General features: G+C 38.5%; 2 protein-coding genes across 2 annotated transcripts in view; both read left to right on the forward strand.

Annotated features, from left to right (window-relative positions):
* The window catches only part of LOC311296638 (uncharacterized protein), a 121,844-nt gene that overhangs the window by 25,190 nt on the left and 76,953 nt on the right, over window positions 1-19,701 (forward strand). The gene's annotated exons all lie outside the window — the stretch shown is intronic.
* LOC311296665 (uncharacterized protein) lies at window positions 865-7,524 on the forward strand. The gene is made up of 3 exons (XM_084418551.1): window positions 865-989; window positions 5,491-5,746; window positions 6,051-7,524. The coding sequence occupies exons 2-3, from the start codon at window positions 5,662-5,664 to the stop codon at window positions 7,058-7,060; spliced, it is 1,095 nt and encodes a 364-aa protein (XP_084274677.1). The 5' UTR covers window positions 865-989; window positions 5,491-5,661; the 3' UTR covers window positions 7,061-7,524.

The raw sequence follows: 19,701 nt of genomic DNA on the forward strand, positions 1-19,701 counted from the left end.
ATATTAATGATGTTTTGAAATCTAAATTATTTTTTGATTATAACAGAGGATTTTATGTACAGGTTCCGAATATGGTTGCATTGTCCATAGAAAAAACACATTTTAAATTCATCAAATGGCCCATTTCCCCAAAAGTCATAGAGACTCACTTTAACATAATTTATAAGATATATCCGGTTGCTGATTTTCTTAGAAAAAGATTAAAATTTGATGTAGACCCTTGTATTTTTTGTGAGATGGCTGATGAGTCGCTGGAACACGTTCTTCTTTTGCCCTGTGGCCAATAGTTTTTGGTCTGAGTTACATAATTGGCTGTCACTTAAGATTGATAATATCCCTAACCTCACCTTGCCACATATCCTCTTTTATATGGATAATGTAGATTCATCAGTATCAGATTTATTCAATATGATTATTCTTATGGGTAAACATCATATTCATTGCAGTAAGTGGAGATGTTCTAAGCCTTCTTTTGTTTGGTTTATAATTGATTTTAAATAGTTTTTTTTTACCTCACTGAAAAAGATCAAATCTACTTAAATCGCAAGGAAAATTCGTAGTGACATATCTAGGAAATTACTGTTTTGATTAATCTCCCCTTGTGTGTGAGTGTGCAGCTCCAAATGGTAATTGTCTTTAGCCTTTTTGCCTATGGCTTGTGTATTTCGAAGTAGCTCCCCCTTTTTGTTTTGTTTTTTGTTGTTTTCTGCTTGGTTAGTACTTTTTGTATATTGACAACATATACGCATGTGTTCTCTCTTTCCCCTACAAGAGTTTTGTGTGTTTTTGTTTTTTGTCAACGCGTCAAAAAAAAAAAAAAGGTAATAACATGCGGCCCCTTTAAGAAACATGATGACATCGCGCACTGCGCCTGCGCAGAAGAGAGAAGCGAGAGAGACGAGCTGAAGCTTTCACCAGTTGAGGCTAAATGTGTCACTGTTAACGATGTGGAATATTTTCTCCGGATGCCGTATATTTCCAGTCTGCAGGTGAGAGATGTTACTAGATTACAGAGTTTAACATTAACCAGCTCCAGAGTACAAGCCCTCATATCGTGAATAAGGTTTGTCTGCACTGGAATCACACGAGCGAGTTCATACTGGAGAGAAGCCGCACTAATGTGGAGAGAGTTTCAGACTTTCAAGCTCTGTAGTGAATCATAGAAGGAGTACAAGTGTCACAGTGAAGTTGGGAAACTCAATGAGGTGAAAACGGAACTTTTAGAGACAAACTATTCAGACTGGATTAGTATTATCTGGGGACCTTGTGTGATTCAGAAATTACGGTGTTTGGCGAAATATGGTAGGTCATTTGCGGGGGAATTTTTACTCTACAAATGAAAGACATGCATGTTGGCAGATTCGCGCGAGATTAAGATCACAGACAACCTCCGCAATTATTACAAATGATTATCCTGTGCAAATAGGGCTAAAGAGGTTTTTCAGCAGCTCATTTAAACATGATGACTCAGTTATTTCCCTCAGACTTTGGGAAAGTATTACACATCCTTGTTTTAAATGTAACTAATATTAAACCACATTAAAATATCCTAAATTTCTAAAAGTTATTCAAACAAATGTTCACTATTTAAATACAATGAAAGTAATTCAGTGTAAAATCAGTTGTTTCTTTTTTTTTTTTTTTTTTACGAATTTTTCTCCTGCAATAATTCACCAATAAATACTGGAAATATTAATTTCAGTGTATTTTTGGCAATTAGAGTTGGATGTTGTATGCAATTGTTTTGATAGAGAGAAACAAGATACATTTCTAGTTTTCTTCATACATTCTTCTTTAAACAAAATCTACTGTTTGAGAAGTTATACCCATATTTGGTTTTCAACCATTGAAAATGGGAAAGTTCAACAATTTGAACATTGGGAACTACCAATCTCTGTGTAAACCATAGACTGTAAAAGATGGACGACGTCCCTTCGCTCTTTTCCATTGGTAAGAACTGAAGCCGCCAGTGTCCTGATATGGCACTGACATCTTGGAACTTGAGTCTGCGCAGTAGCGATCTCGGGACCAGACCTGCGCAGTAGTGAGCAGGAAGTAAAGCCACAAAATCAACGCTCCGCCCTCACTCTCGCAGAATGCACTCTCCCTGAGTGCACTTTTTAAAAAATGTATTGCAGTACGACAAGAGGCTTGTTAAAATAAAGTAAATATAATTAGTGGTCGACCGATATTGGTTTTTTGATGGCCGATGCCGATATCTTAGAGAGCAGGGTGGCCGATGGCCGATATAAAGCCGATATTTTTATATATTCAATAATTTCTTATTTTAATAATAAATTATAAATAAATTATAAAACAAATTTTTTAAATAAACATACTTTTATACTTTAGATGGCAACTTCTTACATTTGCAATCATATTACAGTATTTTTCACAAAGTAATTGTTTAGAAATATATGAATATATGAATAAAAAGAATGTAAACACTAACAGGGCACTCAGTAATCTGGTAATTTCGTGCTGGTAATCATATTTTTTCAAATAAAGACAAGGTAACGCTAATTTTACATACAGCACAGTAAAAACGATATGAATATGACACAGTTGGCAGCTGGATATATCACAGATGAATATGACACAGTTGGCAACTGGTTATATATCAGCATATTTTAAAATGAAGGATTTAAAGTTTTTCGATCGCGTCCCCTGAAGCTGATCTTCTGTTCGCATTCACTCACTTCGCACGGACTGACCGTCACTTGCAGACAGTAATGCACACTTCACAAGATATCACAGCTGGATGTGATTAAATCTGCAAGGTTTGTGAAATTAAATGTTTATTAGATATTCAGATATTTGTTTAAATGACGTAGATGCGCATTTGTTGAATGTTGACGGCAAATGAGAAAGTATTTTAGCCTGATTGTTTACAAATTTATTATAATATAATGTTACAAATAATATAAAAGCAAACGCTTTACTTTACTTACTTCGCATAAGTTACCATTTACTTTCTTTGTTTATCAGTTCTGTCTAACAAAGTATTAGATATGACTGACAGAGATCGTAAATTAATGAAGACGGAGAATGTGAGTGAGCGCTGTTTGATCTGAGGAGTGTTGCCATTCTCTTCTGGCGCTGGTGTTCTCAGCGCCGCCCGTCAAAATAAAAGCCTGGAGCGCCGTCAAAATAAAAGTCCCGCTTCCAACACATCGGCCAATCAGAAAAACTTATCGGCCGATGCCGATATTTCAAAATTGCCAAATATCGGCCGATGTATCGGCCTTGGCGATATATCGGTCGACCACTAAATATAATCTCCTCAGTCCTCCGAAGATCCCCAAAAAAATGTCCGTTGGTGCTTCAGTGACTACTTCGCTCAGAGAACCTGTCAATCACAGCTGTCAATCATGACGTTACACCACCGTTTTTATAGCATCACGTAACTAACTAAAAAACAACTTATTTTTGAAACTTACAACCCCAAATCAGAAAAAGTTGGGACACTGTACAAATTGTGAATAAAAACAGAATGCAATGATGTGGAAGTTTCAAATTTTAATATTTTATTCAAAATACAACATAGATGACATATCAGATGTTTAAACTAAGAACATTTATAATTTTAAGGGAAAAATAATTAGATTTTAAATTTCATGGCATCAACACATCTCAAAAAGTTGGGACAAGCCATGTTTACCACTGTGTGGCATCCCCTCTTCTTTTTATAACAGTCTGCAAACGTCTGGGGACTGAGGAGACAAGTTGCTCAAGTTTAGGAATAGGAATGTTGTCCCATTCTTGTCTAGTACAGGCTTCTAGTTGCTCAACTGTCTTAGGTCTTCTTTGTTGCATCTTCCTCTTTATGATGCACCAAATGTTTTCTATGGGTGAAAGATCTGGACTGCAGGCTGGCCATTTCAGTACCCGGATCCTTCTTCTACGCAGCCATGATATTGTAATTGATGCAGTATATGGTCTGGCATTGTCATGTTGGAAAATGCAAGGTCTTCCCTGAAAGAGACGACGTCTGGATGAGAGCATATGTTGTTCTAGAACTTGGATATACCTTTCAGCATTGATGGTGCCTTTCCAGATGTGTAAGCTGCCCATGCCACACACACTCATGCAACCCCATACCATCAGAGATGCAGGCTTCTGAACTGAGCGCTGATAACAACTTGGGTTGTCCTTGTCCTCTTTAGTCTGGATGACATGGCGTCCCAGTTTTCCAAAAAGAACTTCAAATTTTGATTCGTCTGACCACAGAACAGTTTTCCACTTTGCCACAGTCCATTTTTAATGAGCCTTGGCCCAGAGAAAACGCCTGCGCTTCTAGATCCTGTTTAGATATGGCTTCTTTTTTGACCTATAGAGTTTTAGCTGGCAACGGCGAATGGCACGGTGGGTTGTGTTCACCGACAATGTTTTCTGGAAGTATTCCTGAGCCCATGTTGTGATTTCCATTACAGTAGCATTCTTGTATGTGATGCAGTGCCGTCTAAGGGCCCGAAGATCACAGGCATACAGTATGGTTTTCCGGCCTTGACCCTTACGCACAGAGATTGTTCCAGATTCTCTGAATCTTTGGATGATATTATGCACTGTAGATGATGATAACTTCAAACTCTTTGCAATTTTTCTCTGAGAAACTCCTTTCTGATATTGCTCCACTATTTTTCGCCGCAGCATTGGGGGAATTGGTGATCCTCTGCCCATCTTGACTTCTGAGAGACTCTGCCACTCTGAGAGGCGCTTTTTATACCCAATCATGTTGCCAATTGACCTAATAAGTTGCAAATTGGTCCTCCAGCTGTTCCTTATATGTACATTAAACTTTTTTCCGGCCTCTTATTCCTACCTGTCCCAACTTTTTTGGAATGTGTAGCTCTCATGAAATCCAAAATGAGCCAATATTTGGCATGACATTTCAAAATGAGATTTGTAAATTATTCCATTCCTTTTTTACTCACAATTTGTACAGTGTCCCAACTTTTTCTGATTTGGGGTTGTACATCAGCGTGATAAAAAGACAGCAAATGAAAGAAACCACATTTGGAAAAAAGATATTTGAAGTGTAATTTAATTGTTTAGTTAGTCTCACGTCCCGTTGAATAACACAGGGAGGCGGGGCTTATGACCTATACTAGGACCAGTCACCGGGGGGCGATCGAGACGTTTTGGCTTCACTTTTCAGGGCTTGTGCGGCACGCTTAGTGTAAACACAAAATAATGATTTGCCATCTTTCTAAAGTCATTTTTACCCGCCTCTACAAAATACTGGATAACTCAGTAAATGTAAACCAATCACATTTATGTTTGGCTTTCTTTAGAAAAAATATTAACAATATAAAACATTTTAGCTGTGAAAGTTTCTAAAATTTGGTTGTTTTGACACGGATGACCCTATAGATCTGTTTTATATGATGATAATATACAGCCTTGTCAAAACACGATTTATTACAGCAAATATATTCACTTAACTATCAAATAATTAAATTAGTTCTTTATAAATTCAATATCTTTCAGATTCCAGATCTGGTCCTGTGGGCGTCAGTATCACAAAGTGATCACAGTTCACACCTGCAGTGAAGCCCCTCCCACAACAATTCACCAATAAATACTGGGAATATTCCCATCATCCTACAAGAGAAGGACAAACTCCAGGAGTAGCAGCTGAAATCTGTGTGACTGTTAAAGATGGAGTTTATTAAAGAGGAGATTGAAGACATGAGTGATCCAGAACCATCCAGAATAAAACATGAAGATACTGAGGAACAAATAGGTTGGTGTCCATTCTTGATTCTTCATTGCTGACTGCTTTAGTAGCTGTGAAATAATTAGTATATTGATGATAAATGATAGAAAAATTCATCTAAATTATCCTAATATTGTATATAGCAGTTGTCAAACTCATTTTATTATTCAAATGAATGAGAATGATAATAAACCTTCAACATCAAAGATCTGATACTTTATACTCACACAGACAGAAACCTATTCTCTTGTTGTCTGCTTGTGTTCACTTGAGTTTTCCTTGAAATGATCCTCCTTAAACTGATTATAACTACTTGATACGTTCATTCTAGATCAGATGGAAGTAACAGAGCTAAAAGAAGAACTGAATGAAGACATTAAGCACTGTGACTTCAAAACTCAAGAAACAAAAGCCAAAAAGCTGCACTCCTGCTCTCAGTGTGGAAAGAGTTCCAGTCATAAAGGAGACCTTAACAAACACATGAGAATTCACACTGGAGAGAAACCGTATCCATGCTCTCAGTGTGGAAAGAGTTTCAGTCAAAAAGGAGACCTTAACAAACACATGAGAATTCACACTGGAGAGAAACCGTATCCATGCCCTCAGTGTGGAAAGAGTTTCACATATTTATCTGATCTCAGAATTCATCTGCATATTCACTCTGGAGAAAAACCATTTAACTGTGATCAGTGTGGGAAAGATTTTATTTCATCATCACGTCTAAAAGAACACCTGAAAGTTCATTCAGGTGAGAGGCCTTATGTGTGTTCTCTCTGTGGAAAGAGTTTTTCATGGCTGAACAATTTTAAACGGCACCAGAAAACACATAATGAAGTGAGAGAGTATATGTGCTTTGACTGTGGGAAGAGCTTTACTACATCTGGTGATCTGAAACAGCACCAACTAATTCATACTGGAGAAAAACCTTACAAGTGCTCATATTGTGACAAGAGTTTCACTCAGTCTGGATCTCTGAAATCACACGAGCGAGTTCATACTGGAGAGAAGCCGTACCACTGTACTCAATGTGGAAAAGATTTTTCTTCAACATCATATCTCAAAAAACACCTAACTTTTCATACAGGTGTTAAGCCTCACTTGTGTTCTCTCTGTGGAAAGAGTTTTACACTACTGGACAGTTTTAAACTGCACCAGAAAACACATAATGAAGTGAGAGATCATGTGTGTTGTGACTGTGGGAAGAGCTTTACTACAGCTAGTTATCTGAAATCACACAAGCGAGTTCATACTGGAGAGAAGCCGTACGACTGTACTCAGTGTGAGAAGAGTTTTAGAAGTTTATCAAGCCTTCATGCTCATATAAAAACCTGTTGCAAGTGATCAACATTAGTTTGTATGTCAAATACATTCCGTAAGATAAAATATTGAGATTGTCTATTTTTATTTTTTTGTTAAAATGAATGGAAGATTAGAAATATTTAAAGGAACACTCCAGCATTAACATTTAGATAAGTGGGCAAATGCATTTTTGTCTCAGTGCATGGATTGTTTTAGTTTGACAGGGTCAGCGCAAGCTTAGCTTAGCTTAATGAATGGAATCCTTTGTTGCCAGCTAGCATGTCCTGAGTAAAAGTGATTGAAAAAAACAACTAATTACTTCTTGTGGCCTGCGAGTACACAACGAGTACAAATAGTGATGCAGATTAACACGATTTCCTAGGCAGATGTTGACTTGGGACTATATTAGGGGGAAGCACAGGCGAAGCATTGCTACTTGGGCGCAGAGATATCACACAACACATGAAATCCCACAACTTGTTAAAGGAGAACTCGGGTCAATTTTAACATTGAGCTCATTTTTTTGTACATTTGGAGTGCTGTCAGTACAGAGAACAACGACAAAAATCGGTGTTGCCTACACTTGTTATCCTCTTTTTAAAATTTGCACTCTGTTGACTTCAATGGGGCAAGTTTTAAACCTGCTTTTAGCCTGTCATTACAAGTGCACAGGTCATGTGAGTGATTCCTTCGGAGTGAACGCGGGTGAATCTGACTGCAGTAGATGTGAAAGAAATATATAAAAAATGATGTTTATTCAGCCAGCGCACATACCTGTATTTACATCCTGGGCAACACCGATTTTTGTCGTTGTTCTCTGTACTGACAGCACTCCAAATGTACAAAAAAATTAGCTCAATGTTAAAATTGACCGGAGTTCTCCTTTAATATAGGTATAATATGGGTCGATCTATACATGCTGAGATTATTGTGTGCACATCCCAACATCTGGCAGGTGCTGGACAAAAAGGACTACTAAATAGAAAAGATTGAAATGTCCGCAACACTGCTTACTCCCATATTTTAATAAAAAAAAAAAGCAACGTTTCGACCCTACTGTGCACTGTGCACAGTGGATGAATTAAATGTTTTTCATGAGTATCTGAATTCTTGTAACGAACATTTGAAATTTACCTTGGAATATGACAGACAATGCATCAGTTTTCTTGATATTCAGATATATAAAGATGGTATGAGTTTAAAAACTGATCTTTTTCGCAAGCCTACGGATCGCAACACTATACTGCATGGGAATAGTTTTCATCCCAGGCCATTGGTCAAAAGTCTACCAATCAGTCAGTTTAGTCGTGCACGCAGAATATGCAGCGATAATACATCTTACTCGAAGCAAGCTGCGGACTTGACAAAAAGATTCCTCAACAGAGGGTATAAACAAGAGTGGGTTAATTCAGCCAAAGCACGCTTTGATCAGATAACGCAAGACGAGTGCCTTCGATCAAATAAACGCACAAAAAACCCAAATAAGTCTCCTCTATGTTGTGTAAAATATTCTCCACTTGTGTCAGAATTTAGAGGATCTGTTTATAAACATTGGCATATTATTGATTCGGACCCTAAATTAAACAAAGTTTTCCCAGAAAAGCCTAAGCTTATTTTTAAGCGTGCTTCTAACTTAAAAGACCATCTAGTTAAGAACGACATACGTCCACAACTTACAACGCCTTTTCCTAGCATGCCAGATGGCAATTATAGATGTGGCAGTTGTGCCCAGTGCTCGTACACATATAAGTGTAAAAATTTTAATCATCCACACACTGGTAAGACATTATCTATTCGCGGCACTATCACATGTAGCACCACACATGTTATTTATTTAATCAGTTGCCCATGTGGGTTATCATATGTTGGTAAAACAACGAGAGCGCTACGGACTAGAATCAGTGAGCACAGAAGCACCATCAGAAAAGGAGATGAACGCAGTCCTGTTGCCGCTCATTTTAAATTAGCTGGGCATAATGTCAGCGCCCTTAGATATATCGGGGTAGAGCGGGTCAATAAACCGTTTAGAGGAGGAGATCACGGTAAAAGGCTTCTCCAACGGGAAACTTTTTGGATTTATTATTTAAACACAATGTCTCCTTATGGCCTGAATGAAGAGTTTGATATAAAGCCATTCTTATAATGTCGAAACGTTGCTTTTTTTTAATTAAAATATGGGAGTAAGCAGTGTTGCGGACATTTCAATCTTTTCGATCTATACATGCGTCATGTTTAAAATAATCACTTACTCTGTGGACAGCTGTCCATTTGGTCTGTTCGGCACGGGGCGTTTTTTCCAGTTCACTTTAACGCACCGAAAAAAAAAATCGAGTATTGCAGGATCAACGCAGTGAAATCCTCGGTAGCTGTGACACAACTGCGGGCACGCTCATCTTGATCTGACGCGTTGAGCTTGGTCATCGATGGCAGTAACTTGTAGGGATGCACGATATACAGTGAGGAAAATAAGTATTTGAACACCCTGCTATTTTGCAAGTTCTCCCACTTGGAAATCATGGAGGGGTCTGAAATTGTCATCGTAGGTGCATGTCCACTGTGAGAGACATAATCTAAAAAAAAAAATCCCGAAATCACAATGTATGATTTTTTAACTATTTATTTGTATGATACAGCTGCAAATAAGTATTTGAACACCTGAGAAAATCAATGTTAATATTTGGTACAGTAGCCTTTGTTTGCAATTACAGAGGTCAAACGTTTCCTGTAGTTTTTCACCAGGTTTGCACACACTGCAGGAGGGATTTTGGCCCACTCCTCCACACAGATCTTCTCTAGATCAGTCAGGTTTCTGGGCTGTCGCTGAGAAACACGGAGTTTGAGCTCCCTCCAAAGATTCTCTATTGGGTTTAGGTCTGGAGACTGGCTAGGCCACGCCAGAACCTTGATATGCTTCTTACAGAGCCACTCCTTGGTTATCCTGGCTGTGTGCTTCGGGTCATTGTCATGTTGGAAGACCCAGCCTCGACCCATCTTCAATGCTCTAACTGAGGGAAGGAGGTTGTTCCCCAAAATCTCGCAATGCATGGCCCCGGTCATCCTCTCCTTAATACAGTGCAGTCGCCCTGTCCCATGTGCAGAAAAACACCCCCAAAGCATGATGCTACCACCCCCATGCTTCACAGTAGAAATGGTGTTCTTGGGATGGTACTCATCATTCTTCTTCCTCCAAACACGTTTAGTGGAATTATGACCAAAAAGTTCTATTTTGGTCTCATCTGACCACATGACTTTCTCCCATGACTCCTCTGGATCATCCAAATGGTCATTGGCAAACTTAAGACGGGCCTTGACATGTGCTGGTTTAAGCAGGGGAATCTTCCGTGCCATGCATGATTTCAAACCATGACGTCTTAGTGTATTACCAACAGTAACCTTGGAAACGGTGGTCCCAGCTCTTTTCAGGTCATTGACCAGCTCCTCCCGTGTAGTTCTGGGCTGATTTCTCACCTTTCTTAGGATCATTGAGACCCCACGAGGTGAGATCTTGCATGGAGCCCCAGTCCGAGGGAGATTGACAGTCATGTTTAGCTTCTTCCATTTTCTAATGATTGCTCCAACAGTGGACCTTTTTTCACCAAGCTGCTTGGCAATTTCCCCGTAGCCCTTTCCAGCCTTGTGGAGGTGTACAATTTTGTCTCTAGTGTCTTTGGACAGCTCTTTGGTCTTGGCCATGTTAGTAGTTGGATTCTTACTGATTGTATGGGGTGGACAGGTGTCTTTATGCAGCTAACGACCTCAAACAGGTGCATCTAATTTAGGATAATAAATGGAGTGGAGGTGGACATTTTAAAGGCAGACTAACAGGTCTTTGAGGGTCAGAATTCTAGCTGATAGACAGGTGTTCAAATACTTATTTGCAGCTGTATCATACAAATAAATAGTTAAAAAATCATATATTGTGATTTCTGGATTTTTTTTTTTAGATTATGTCTCTCACAGTGGACATGCACCTACAATGACAAATCCAGACCCCTCCATGATTTCCAAGTGGGAGAACTTGCAAAATAGCAGGGTGTTCAAATACTTATTTTCCTCACTGTATATCGACCACATATCGATATCGGCCGATAAATGGTCATTTTTGATGTTATCGTTATCGATCCGATAAGAAAATTAGGCAGATAGATAATAGATTATTTACTTAAGCTGAGAGATGCACGCTGTTCGCCATGATGGTTTTGAATGATTGGAATCACTTCGAAAAGGAAGATACAGTTAAAGGGATAGTTCACTTTGAAATTAAATTTTGGTATGTTTTAGCTTACCTCAAGGGCATCCAAGATGTAGGTGTCTTTTTTTCCGCAGTAGATTCAATTTTGATATTTTTAGGTCAAACCGTTCTTGTCTGTCAGTCATATAATGCAGGTCTGTGGTCACCACCTCAAAGAGCATGCACAGAGTCCAAATTAAAACAATTCCCCATCGTCCAAATTAAACAATTCCCCATCGTAAGTACACATTGATGGCCTGAGACACGAAACGAGCGGTTTGTGTGAGAAAACGAACAGTATCCGGTTCCATATCACTCACCCCTTTACCTATGCATGTATGTATGTATGAATATATGTATGTTTGTCTAGTTATGTTTGTGATTTAGTTAATAAAACTTGTGCACAATATATAGTTGGTTCTGATTATCTGCTTGCAACAAAGTCCATTTTATGATCTTGATCTTGTTGCTCTAAGTGCTGTGCATGCTAAGAAATAATTATTTTTCGGTGGCCATGAAAGATACACTTTTCTTAGAATAAGTCAAGTCAAGTATATTTGTAAAGCGCTTTTCACAATACAGATTGTATCAAAGCAGCTTCACAGTATTAAATTAAAATAATACAACAAGGTTTGTTTCTAGTGGAATTTATTGATTGATAAAATCAGATTAAATATCCCCAACTGAGCAAGCCAAAGGCAACAGTGGCAAGAAACCGAAAAACTCCATCAAATGACCTAATGGTGTCCTAAAACTCCATCAGGTGACCCAATGGAGAAAAAAAAACCTTGGGAGAACCCAGGCTCAGTCGGGGGCCAGTTCTCCTCTGGCGTTTATTAACTAGAGGCCGGATTGTAATTTGAACTGTAAGATTAAAAATATTATATGAATGCCTGGCTGAAGAGATGCGACTTTAATCTAGTTTTAAACTGGGAGAGCGAGTCTGAGCAACGAACACTATCAGGAAGGCTATTCCAGAGTTTGTTGGAACTGATTAATTGATTGTAATATTAATTTAACTACCTCAAGTTAATCTAATTAACCGACCCAAATATTAATAATTAATCATAATTGGTAATTATGAGTTTTATTAATATTTCCCATTTGAGCTCATTTGTTACAGCCTTGTGGCGGAAAGAACGCGTCCACCGAGTCAAGACTTCATGACAAGCACAGACAAGTTCGCTTGAGCATTCGCAGCATTTTGTGCCATTGTAAGTTGTGATATGTTAATTTAGTGTGTATACGGTATCTGATTAATCTAATATAGGATGCGTTTGGTTGAGTTAATTAACGATGCAGTAAAGCGCGTAATTGTAACCTACTGGTGATCATCTTTATTTTTAGCATGCGCAGCTTAAACAGCAATGCACATTTATAACTATAATTGGGACTGTCATATACATGACATTATAATGAGAACACTATTGTAATAAAACGTTGTGAATTTTCTGGGTTTAGTTGCCGTGGTTCAAACTAAGCTACTATATTCTATATGTTTGATTTATGTTAAAGTGTTTGGGACTAATGATGAGTCTTTTGTTTGTGTATACATACAGGCTATCAAAGTATATAAAAATTTGAATTTAGATTTATCGGCTTTCAAATGTAAAGAGTTATCGGTATCGGCCAAAATGTAGTCCCTAGTAACTTGTCCCACTCGCCACAGCACAGACACTCTATTTCAGTCGGCATAGATTGGCATATTCCCCCACATTCACACCACCAGTTCGTGTTGGCTCTCATCCTCACGTCCTCAGGCTGTTGAGCGATCGCAACCTCCTCCTCCTGTCGTTCTATTAACCGCATTTCCACTGTACAGACCATATCAAATTCAATCACATTTGCTCCTGTTTGTTTGTGGTCATGGGACTGTACAAAACAACTCTCTTTCAGGCTTTTAGTTCAAAAGAGTGAACATTTGGAAGAATATTGATAAATATGTATGTTTTTTATGTCACATTTCTTCATCAAGATTGATCATTTCTATACTGTCTCACTATACTGTTTGCTACCTGTTACACTGGGGCAGAAATTCCATTAAAAATAACAAATGCCCCCAAAATAAAAGATATTGGGGTAAAAATATTTAATTTTCCTGTGTTTTTATATTTATAAGAGGTACAACTCAAGCATCATACAAACAAGCAACATTTTTTCCCAAATATCAGCTTGATTGTAAATGTGACATTACGCAACTGCTCTGTAACCAAGTTATTAATGGGTAACTTTAAATTTTGGACAAATAAAGTTTGTCAACAAAAAGATAGATTTTGTTGATGATTGACTAGTAGCAGCAATATAAATTATAACAAAGTGTTCAAAGTGTTATTTCTAATTAGTTAACCTTATTTTAAAAAGCAGGCAAATCAATTTCCAACTGTTAAAAGTATTTTAGAATGTGCAGAGAAGGACAGTAACGAAGTAAATGTGATTTGTTACTGTATTTAAGTAGCTTTTTGCGTATCTGTACTTTACTTTAAATTTGGGAAGACTTTTATTTTAACTCCACTACATTTCAAAGTCAAATATCTGACTTTTTACTCTACTATACATTTTCAAAATCAGTCATTCCTTTTTATTTATGAGTAGATAAAAACGTAACTGGTCAAACGAGCCACCAATCACAGTACAGCGCGCGCTTTGTTTTAAATTTGCCTTGTCGGCAGGGTCGGCGCCACGAGGGGGCCCCAGGGGCCACCTAGGTTACTGTGCCCCCTCACCTCTGGTCAGCACACCACCCTGCCCCGGAGCGCGATTTCAGCCATTGAGACTCAGCAACAGGCACGGTGACGGTTCCACTGTGCCCTCTTATTCCTGACATATAATTAACTACATATATATATATATATATATATATATATATATATATATTTTATTAATTTAGTTTTACTAGAATAAAATCAGCTTTGCAACTTTGCATTTTCACTCGCGACAGGCGATTAACTAAATTACGTCACTAGCAGCTTGTATGTAATTGGTTGAAATATGACTGTACATCATGACGTTAAGTATTTTTTTTTCAGTCAACTTCTACTCTTTATTCATAATAATCTGTATTCGTCTAAAACACCTAACGTGCTTGATCATTCAAGCAATCATGGATTTAAGGAAAGGTTTTACCACCACCTCGACAACAGTGAAAACTGTCATGGCTAGCACTAGCACCACCACCAGTGATGTCGACACGCCAGTGACAGAGGCCCATCCCAGAGACGGTAGGCGAGCTACTGCTTCCAGTCATGATGATGACATTTGCCCAGATGATTTGGGAAAGGATGAGCCTTTGCAATTAAGACTAAGTTCGTATCTCACACGCTTATTTGGCACCAGAAACAGATCATTTTTACACGTGTGGTTTCAGAAAAGAGATTGGCTAGAGTATTCGGTTAAAGCAGACGCGGCCTTCTGCTACCCTTGCAGAAAATGTAGTGCTAGAAGTGCTACGCAGATCAAGATCGGGCAGCCGCAGAGCGGGACTAGGCTTGACCCAGCATTTACAACCAAAGGCTTCCATGACTGGAAACACGCTGTGGAAACAAATAAAGGATTCAACAGACATGAAATGTCCAAAGAACATTTGACTTGTTATAGTATGTGTAAAGAAAAAGTAAGCCGAATTGATAAAGGTAAAGAAATCTCGACGCTACTGTATGCCGAACAAATACAGAGAAATCGATACTACATGTCTTCTCTTATTGATGTTGTGGAGTTTCTGGTGTCCAATCAATTACCCTTGAGGGGTAAAATTAAGGCTTCTGATCATATGGATGAAGGTGGGAGTGGACTGTTCATGTCATTACTGGAATTCAGCATCAGGAAGGACCCCCCAGTTGGCTGAAATTGTGAAAACAATTCCTAAAAATGCCACTTACACAAGCCATGAAATTCAAAATGAACTCGTTGCTGTAATGAGCAGCATTGTGACTGACGCAATAGTGAAAGAAATCGGCGATTCATGGTTTACTGTGAAAGTAGATGGAACCAGGGATCCTACTGGAATGGAAAACATTTATATTGTAATTCGCTACTTCAATGAAAAAACACTGGAAATTACAGAACGACTGCTTGTGATGACCATCGCAAATTCGGGTGATGCACAAACCATCACAAACATGATACTTTCAGAGCTGTCCAAGTGTCACGTGCTCCGAGGATATGGTGTTTTGTTGTTGTTTTTGCTGTCAGTCTCTCTCCGCTATCACCTCTCAGGGCGGTGCTGCTGGCTGTCCATCATCATTACGACGTACACCTGAATGGGCGTCCTTACTATAAGAGACTGACGTAGACCGGAAGCGGGAGAGAGAGAAAGGAGCTTTGTTGGCTTTTGTTTTGGGTCACGTGGTGGCGTGCCTTGTTTTTTTGTTTTGTTATCTGCTGTTTATGTTTTGAGGTAACCGTTTATTTTCTCTCAGTGTTGGTTATTTTTGGTTTACGTTGGACTTTTTTTAAAATATTTTATATATTTTTGTATATTGCTTTATAACCGGCCAGGGAGTAGTGAGTTGGAGAGTATGTCACGTGACTTCCATTCATGCAACACCTAGGGAAATCCCTGTTACAGTTTTTCTCGATTTACACACATTTTCTGGTACTTGAGACACAATGACCACAACATGTAACTCATTCACCAACCCCCTGAACCAATTCTGCTAAACTACAAGCACAATTCCTGCTTTACACTCAAATTGCAGTTCTAAAACACACTTTTTTCAAAACACTACACACAATTCTCTGCTTTTGGCACAATTTTCATGCAGAAAATCTCTTGTTTTCACAAGGAACACACTGCCATTCAAATATGCACACTGACTCATCACATGGGCAAACACCCGTCACACAGTTTTACAATTAGCAATCAGAGCTTTAGCATAAAAGGGCCACAGGTGAGCTCTTCAATGGAGCAATGGGTGCCAACACTGGATTTTTTTTTTTTTTTTTTACTGTAACTGTATACAGTAAATTCTTCTGTTGTTTTGTATGTAGACCACTGTATGTACAACTTTGTGTTGGTTGGGATGTACACTGTGTACATTGTTTTTGTGGGAAAAATAAAATGTATTTGTTACCGTGTATTTGTGTGTTCTGAGTGTAAAAACAATATTCTTAAATATTTTACAACACACTTATGTATGTACTGTCTGTAGTAAGTGTAACACTGAACAAAAAAATGCCTAAATCATTATGATGAATGGAGAAGAAGTGTTTTCCATTCATCATAGTGTTTTACATTGAGCACATCAGTGTTCAACCGGTTCTTATAAATGTCTATTCATATGATGGTTTGTGTGTGTCATTTGAAAACAAAATACCATTTTGAGAAGAAATAACATTGTTTTGAATGTAAAGTTTCATTTTGCAGGAGAATTGAGGGGTTTTGCCCATTGTGTGTGTGTGTTTTTGGATTTGTGTGTAGAGTTCTGAGAATATGAGGCATGCTTTCAGAAAATGTGTGTAAACAATCGAGAAAAACTGTAATACATCAGGTAAGGAGCGGGTGCTACTATTGTATGTTTTTGTTTTTACGTAGTGTAGATTAGGTAGGGCGTGCTGAGCGCCGTCGACTTTGTTTTTATTTTCTTGTTGTAGTAGTTTAGTGGGGATGGGAATGTAGTTAGATTGTGGGTTTTGTTTTGTTTATTTCTTTAATTTAGCCCCGCTCAGGCTCCTACTCCCTGGGTACGGTATTTGTCTCTCTCTCTTTTGTGCACGTTGGTGCTACAAATAAATATATGCACTTTCATGATTCAAACTATTTTTGTCCTTGTGTCCTTTTGCACCAGCACCTTAAACACGTTAACCGGGTTAATTAATCCGGGAATTATTTATATTATTTTATGTTGTGTTCCCTCATGCCCTTAGCCATTTTAGGGACGTAACACCAAGGCAGGCTTGAATGCGTCTAAGATTCTGAGTCAAGTGTACGATGGAGCCGCGGTGATGTCGGGGAAATATGGTGGAGTGCAGCGACTTCTGCAGGAAAAAGTTGGCCGGGAGATACCGTACGCACACTGGCTAAATCACCAGCTGCACTTAGTTGTTGTGCATGCGTTATCTGCTGAGAAAGCCATTCAAGATTTTTTCAGCATATGCAACACGCTTTATAACTTTTGCCGTAAACCCACGGTTGCCCTGGCTGCAATATAGAGGTGACAGACTCAAACGTTTACTTGACCAGAGGTGGACAGGCCATCTGGGTACTGCTGCCGTCATCGTCAGTTCATTCGAGGACATTACATCAGTTCTTGAGCATGTCAGCTCTGCAAGGACTTATGGAGCTGAAGTTCGCATGGAGGCAGTTGGACTGTTAAGGGAAGTGAGAGATGAAAGCTTCATTTTCATCTGCCATTTGATTCACAAGGTAGGCCTAAGACATTTAGGCTATTTTGTGTGTGTGTGTGTAAATATTATTTTATTTTATTAAATAACACAATTCAACTCAAAGTTTTCTTTAAAAAATTGAATTTTATGAATTTTAAATGCACAAATGGACTAAATAATATTTTCGTTTTTAAAAGCCTTTTTCAAGATCTACGCAATTAATAGTACAATTCCATCGAAATGAATTGAATAATCCTTGCATATTATGAATCAAGAATTTTAAATGAGAAGCATAGAGCTTAATAAAATATTTGGTATAAATCTTAAACATAGCCTACATTTAAACTTTTTATTTTATTTATTTTAAAACTATTTTAATTTATTTATGAATATGACTCCCATAAACTAAATGGTCCATTCCCTTTTTGCTTAATATAAAAATGCTTTATAATGCTCAAGTTTTTTACTAATTATTTCATAATATGAATAATGTGTAAGGATTATTCAATTCAGTTTGATGACATTTTACTATTAGCCTTATTGACATCTTTAATCTTGAAAAGGAATTTTTTTAAAAGGCAGTTAAAACAGTTAGACTAAAGATAGTCATAATATGGGTTTAAATAGCCTGATTTTATTTAGGCCTATTTTTATTTTTATAAATGTAAAAAAAAATGACAAACAGCATTCATTTTGAGATATCCTTCAATGTTCAATTTCAGTTAACGCAACCTTTAATTAAATCGTTGCCACCCTGGGTTCTTTTGTTGCTCAATCCTGCCAATATCATTCTGCAAGGAGAGGATACAGACCTTTTAACCGGGATGAAACTTGTATCACGAATTGGCCAATTCGTATGAATTCATACGAATGACCTACCCCTGACCCCGCCCCTAAACCTACCCATCACGTGGGTTTAGACAAATCGTACAAATTCGTACGAGTGAGGTCGTACGAATTAGTACGAATTAGCCAACTTTTTATCATTCGTACGAATTCGTACGAATTGGTCGTGAGATAGCGTTGCAATGTGTGCGCAATCTCCGCAGCGAAGATTAATTCTGCATTCCCTGTGACACAGTTACAGCGAGCACAAAAGATACACCTGTCTCAGCAAAACGGAGGCGACAGGTAAACAAGAACCTGAGAGAATATGTAGTTGAAGAAACAACTGGAGCCAACATCATTGATAAAGTGGAGCTACGCAGGCTGTACTTCAGTGCTTTGGATCATATTCTTGGTGAAATTGAGGTGCGTTTCAGTGAACGTAATTCAAAGTTTGCCGCAGCACTTGCCGCTCTTGACCCAGAAAATGAGACCTTTTTGGATGTAAAGTCCATAAAGCCCATCATGGATTTAACTAATTCTGCCATTGTGGAAACGGAGTGCATTGATGCAAAGCAATAGATCTCCAGAATCAAAGAGGAGGAAAGCCAGCAGATGATGACTACTAGGAGACTTCTCTCTGAAAACCACAAAGTACTCGAAGCTATGCCTAGTGTTTTGTCCGCACTTAAACTCGCTGTCACATTCGGGGCCTCTACCGCTATGTGTGAGAACTCATTTTCTGTGCTCAAGAACGTTTTCACGGACAACAGACGAGCAATGAACCACATACGTAAGTCTCAGCTCGTGCGACTTGCGTTTGAGCGGGACCTTACAAAGAAAATGCGCAACGAATGGAAAGACCTCGTTCTGAGAAAGTTTAACTCTTCCACTCGTCGACTGCAGCTTTTCTAAAGGTAGGATGTGTCTTTGCTTTTTTGTCTTTGTTACTATGATTGATTATATAGCCAGTGCTGGTCCTTATTATTTATGAGAATGCTGTAGGCAGCGTTGCTCTGTATCGTCGCGTCGGGTAGCCTAAATGGTGACTTGATGGTTGTTGTTGTTTTAATTAAAAGTGGGTGTATTATTATTATTATTGAGGGTGGGAGAGGTATGCCCCCCCCCCAGTGACACAACGAGGCCCCCTCGTTCCGTATGTCCTGGCGCCGACCCTGCTTGTCGGTAACTACTAAGCGCGAACCAGAGCCGTTAAATATGAGAGTTGCGACCATAGACAGTATATAAGAGGTTGCGACACACTAGCTTGTTCGACTTGAACCGGCGCTGCACAGACTGATCAGTT

This window comes from Rutilus rutilus (genome assembly GCF_951802725.1).
Source record: "Rutilus rutilus genome assembly, chromosome: 9".
Taxonomy (NCBI): domain Eukaryota; kingdom Metazoa; phylum Chordata; class Actinopteri; order Cypriniformes; family Leuciscidae; genus Rutilus; species Rutilus rutilus.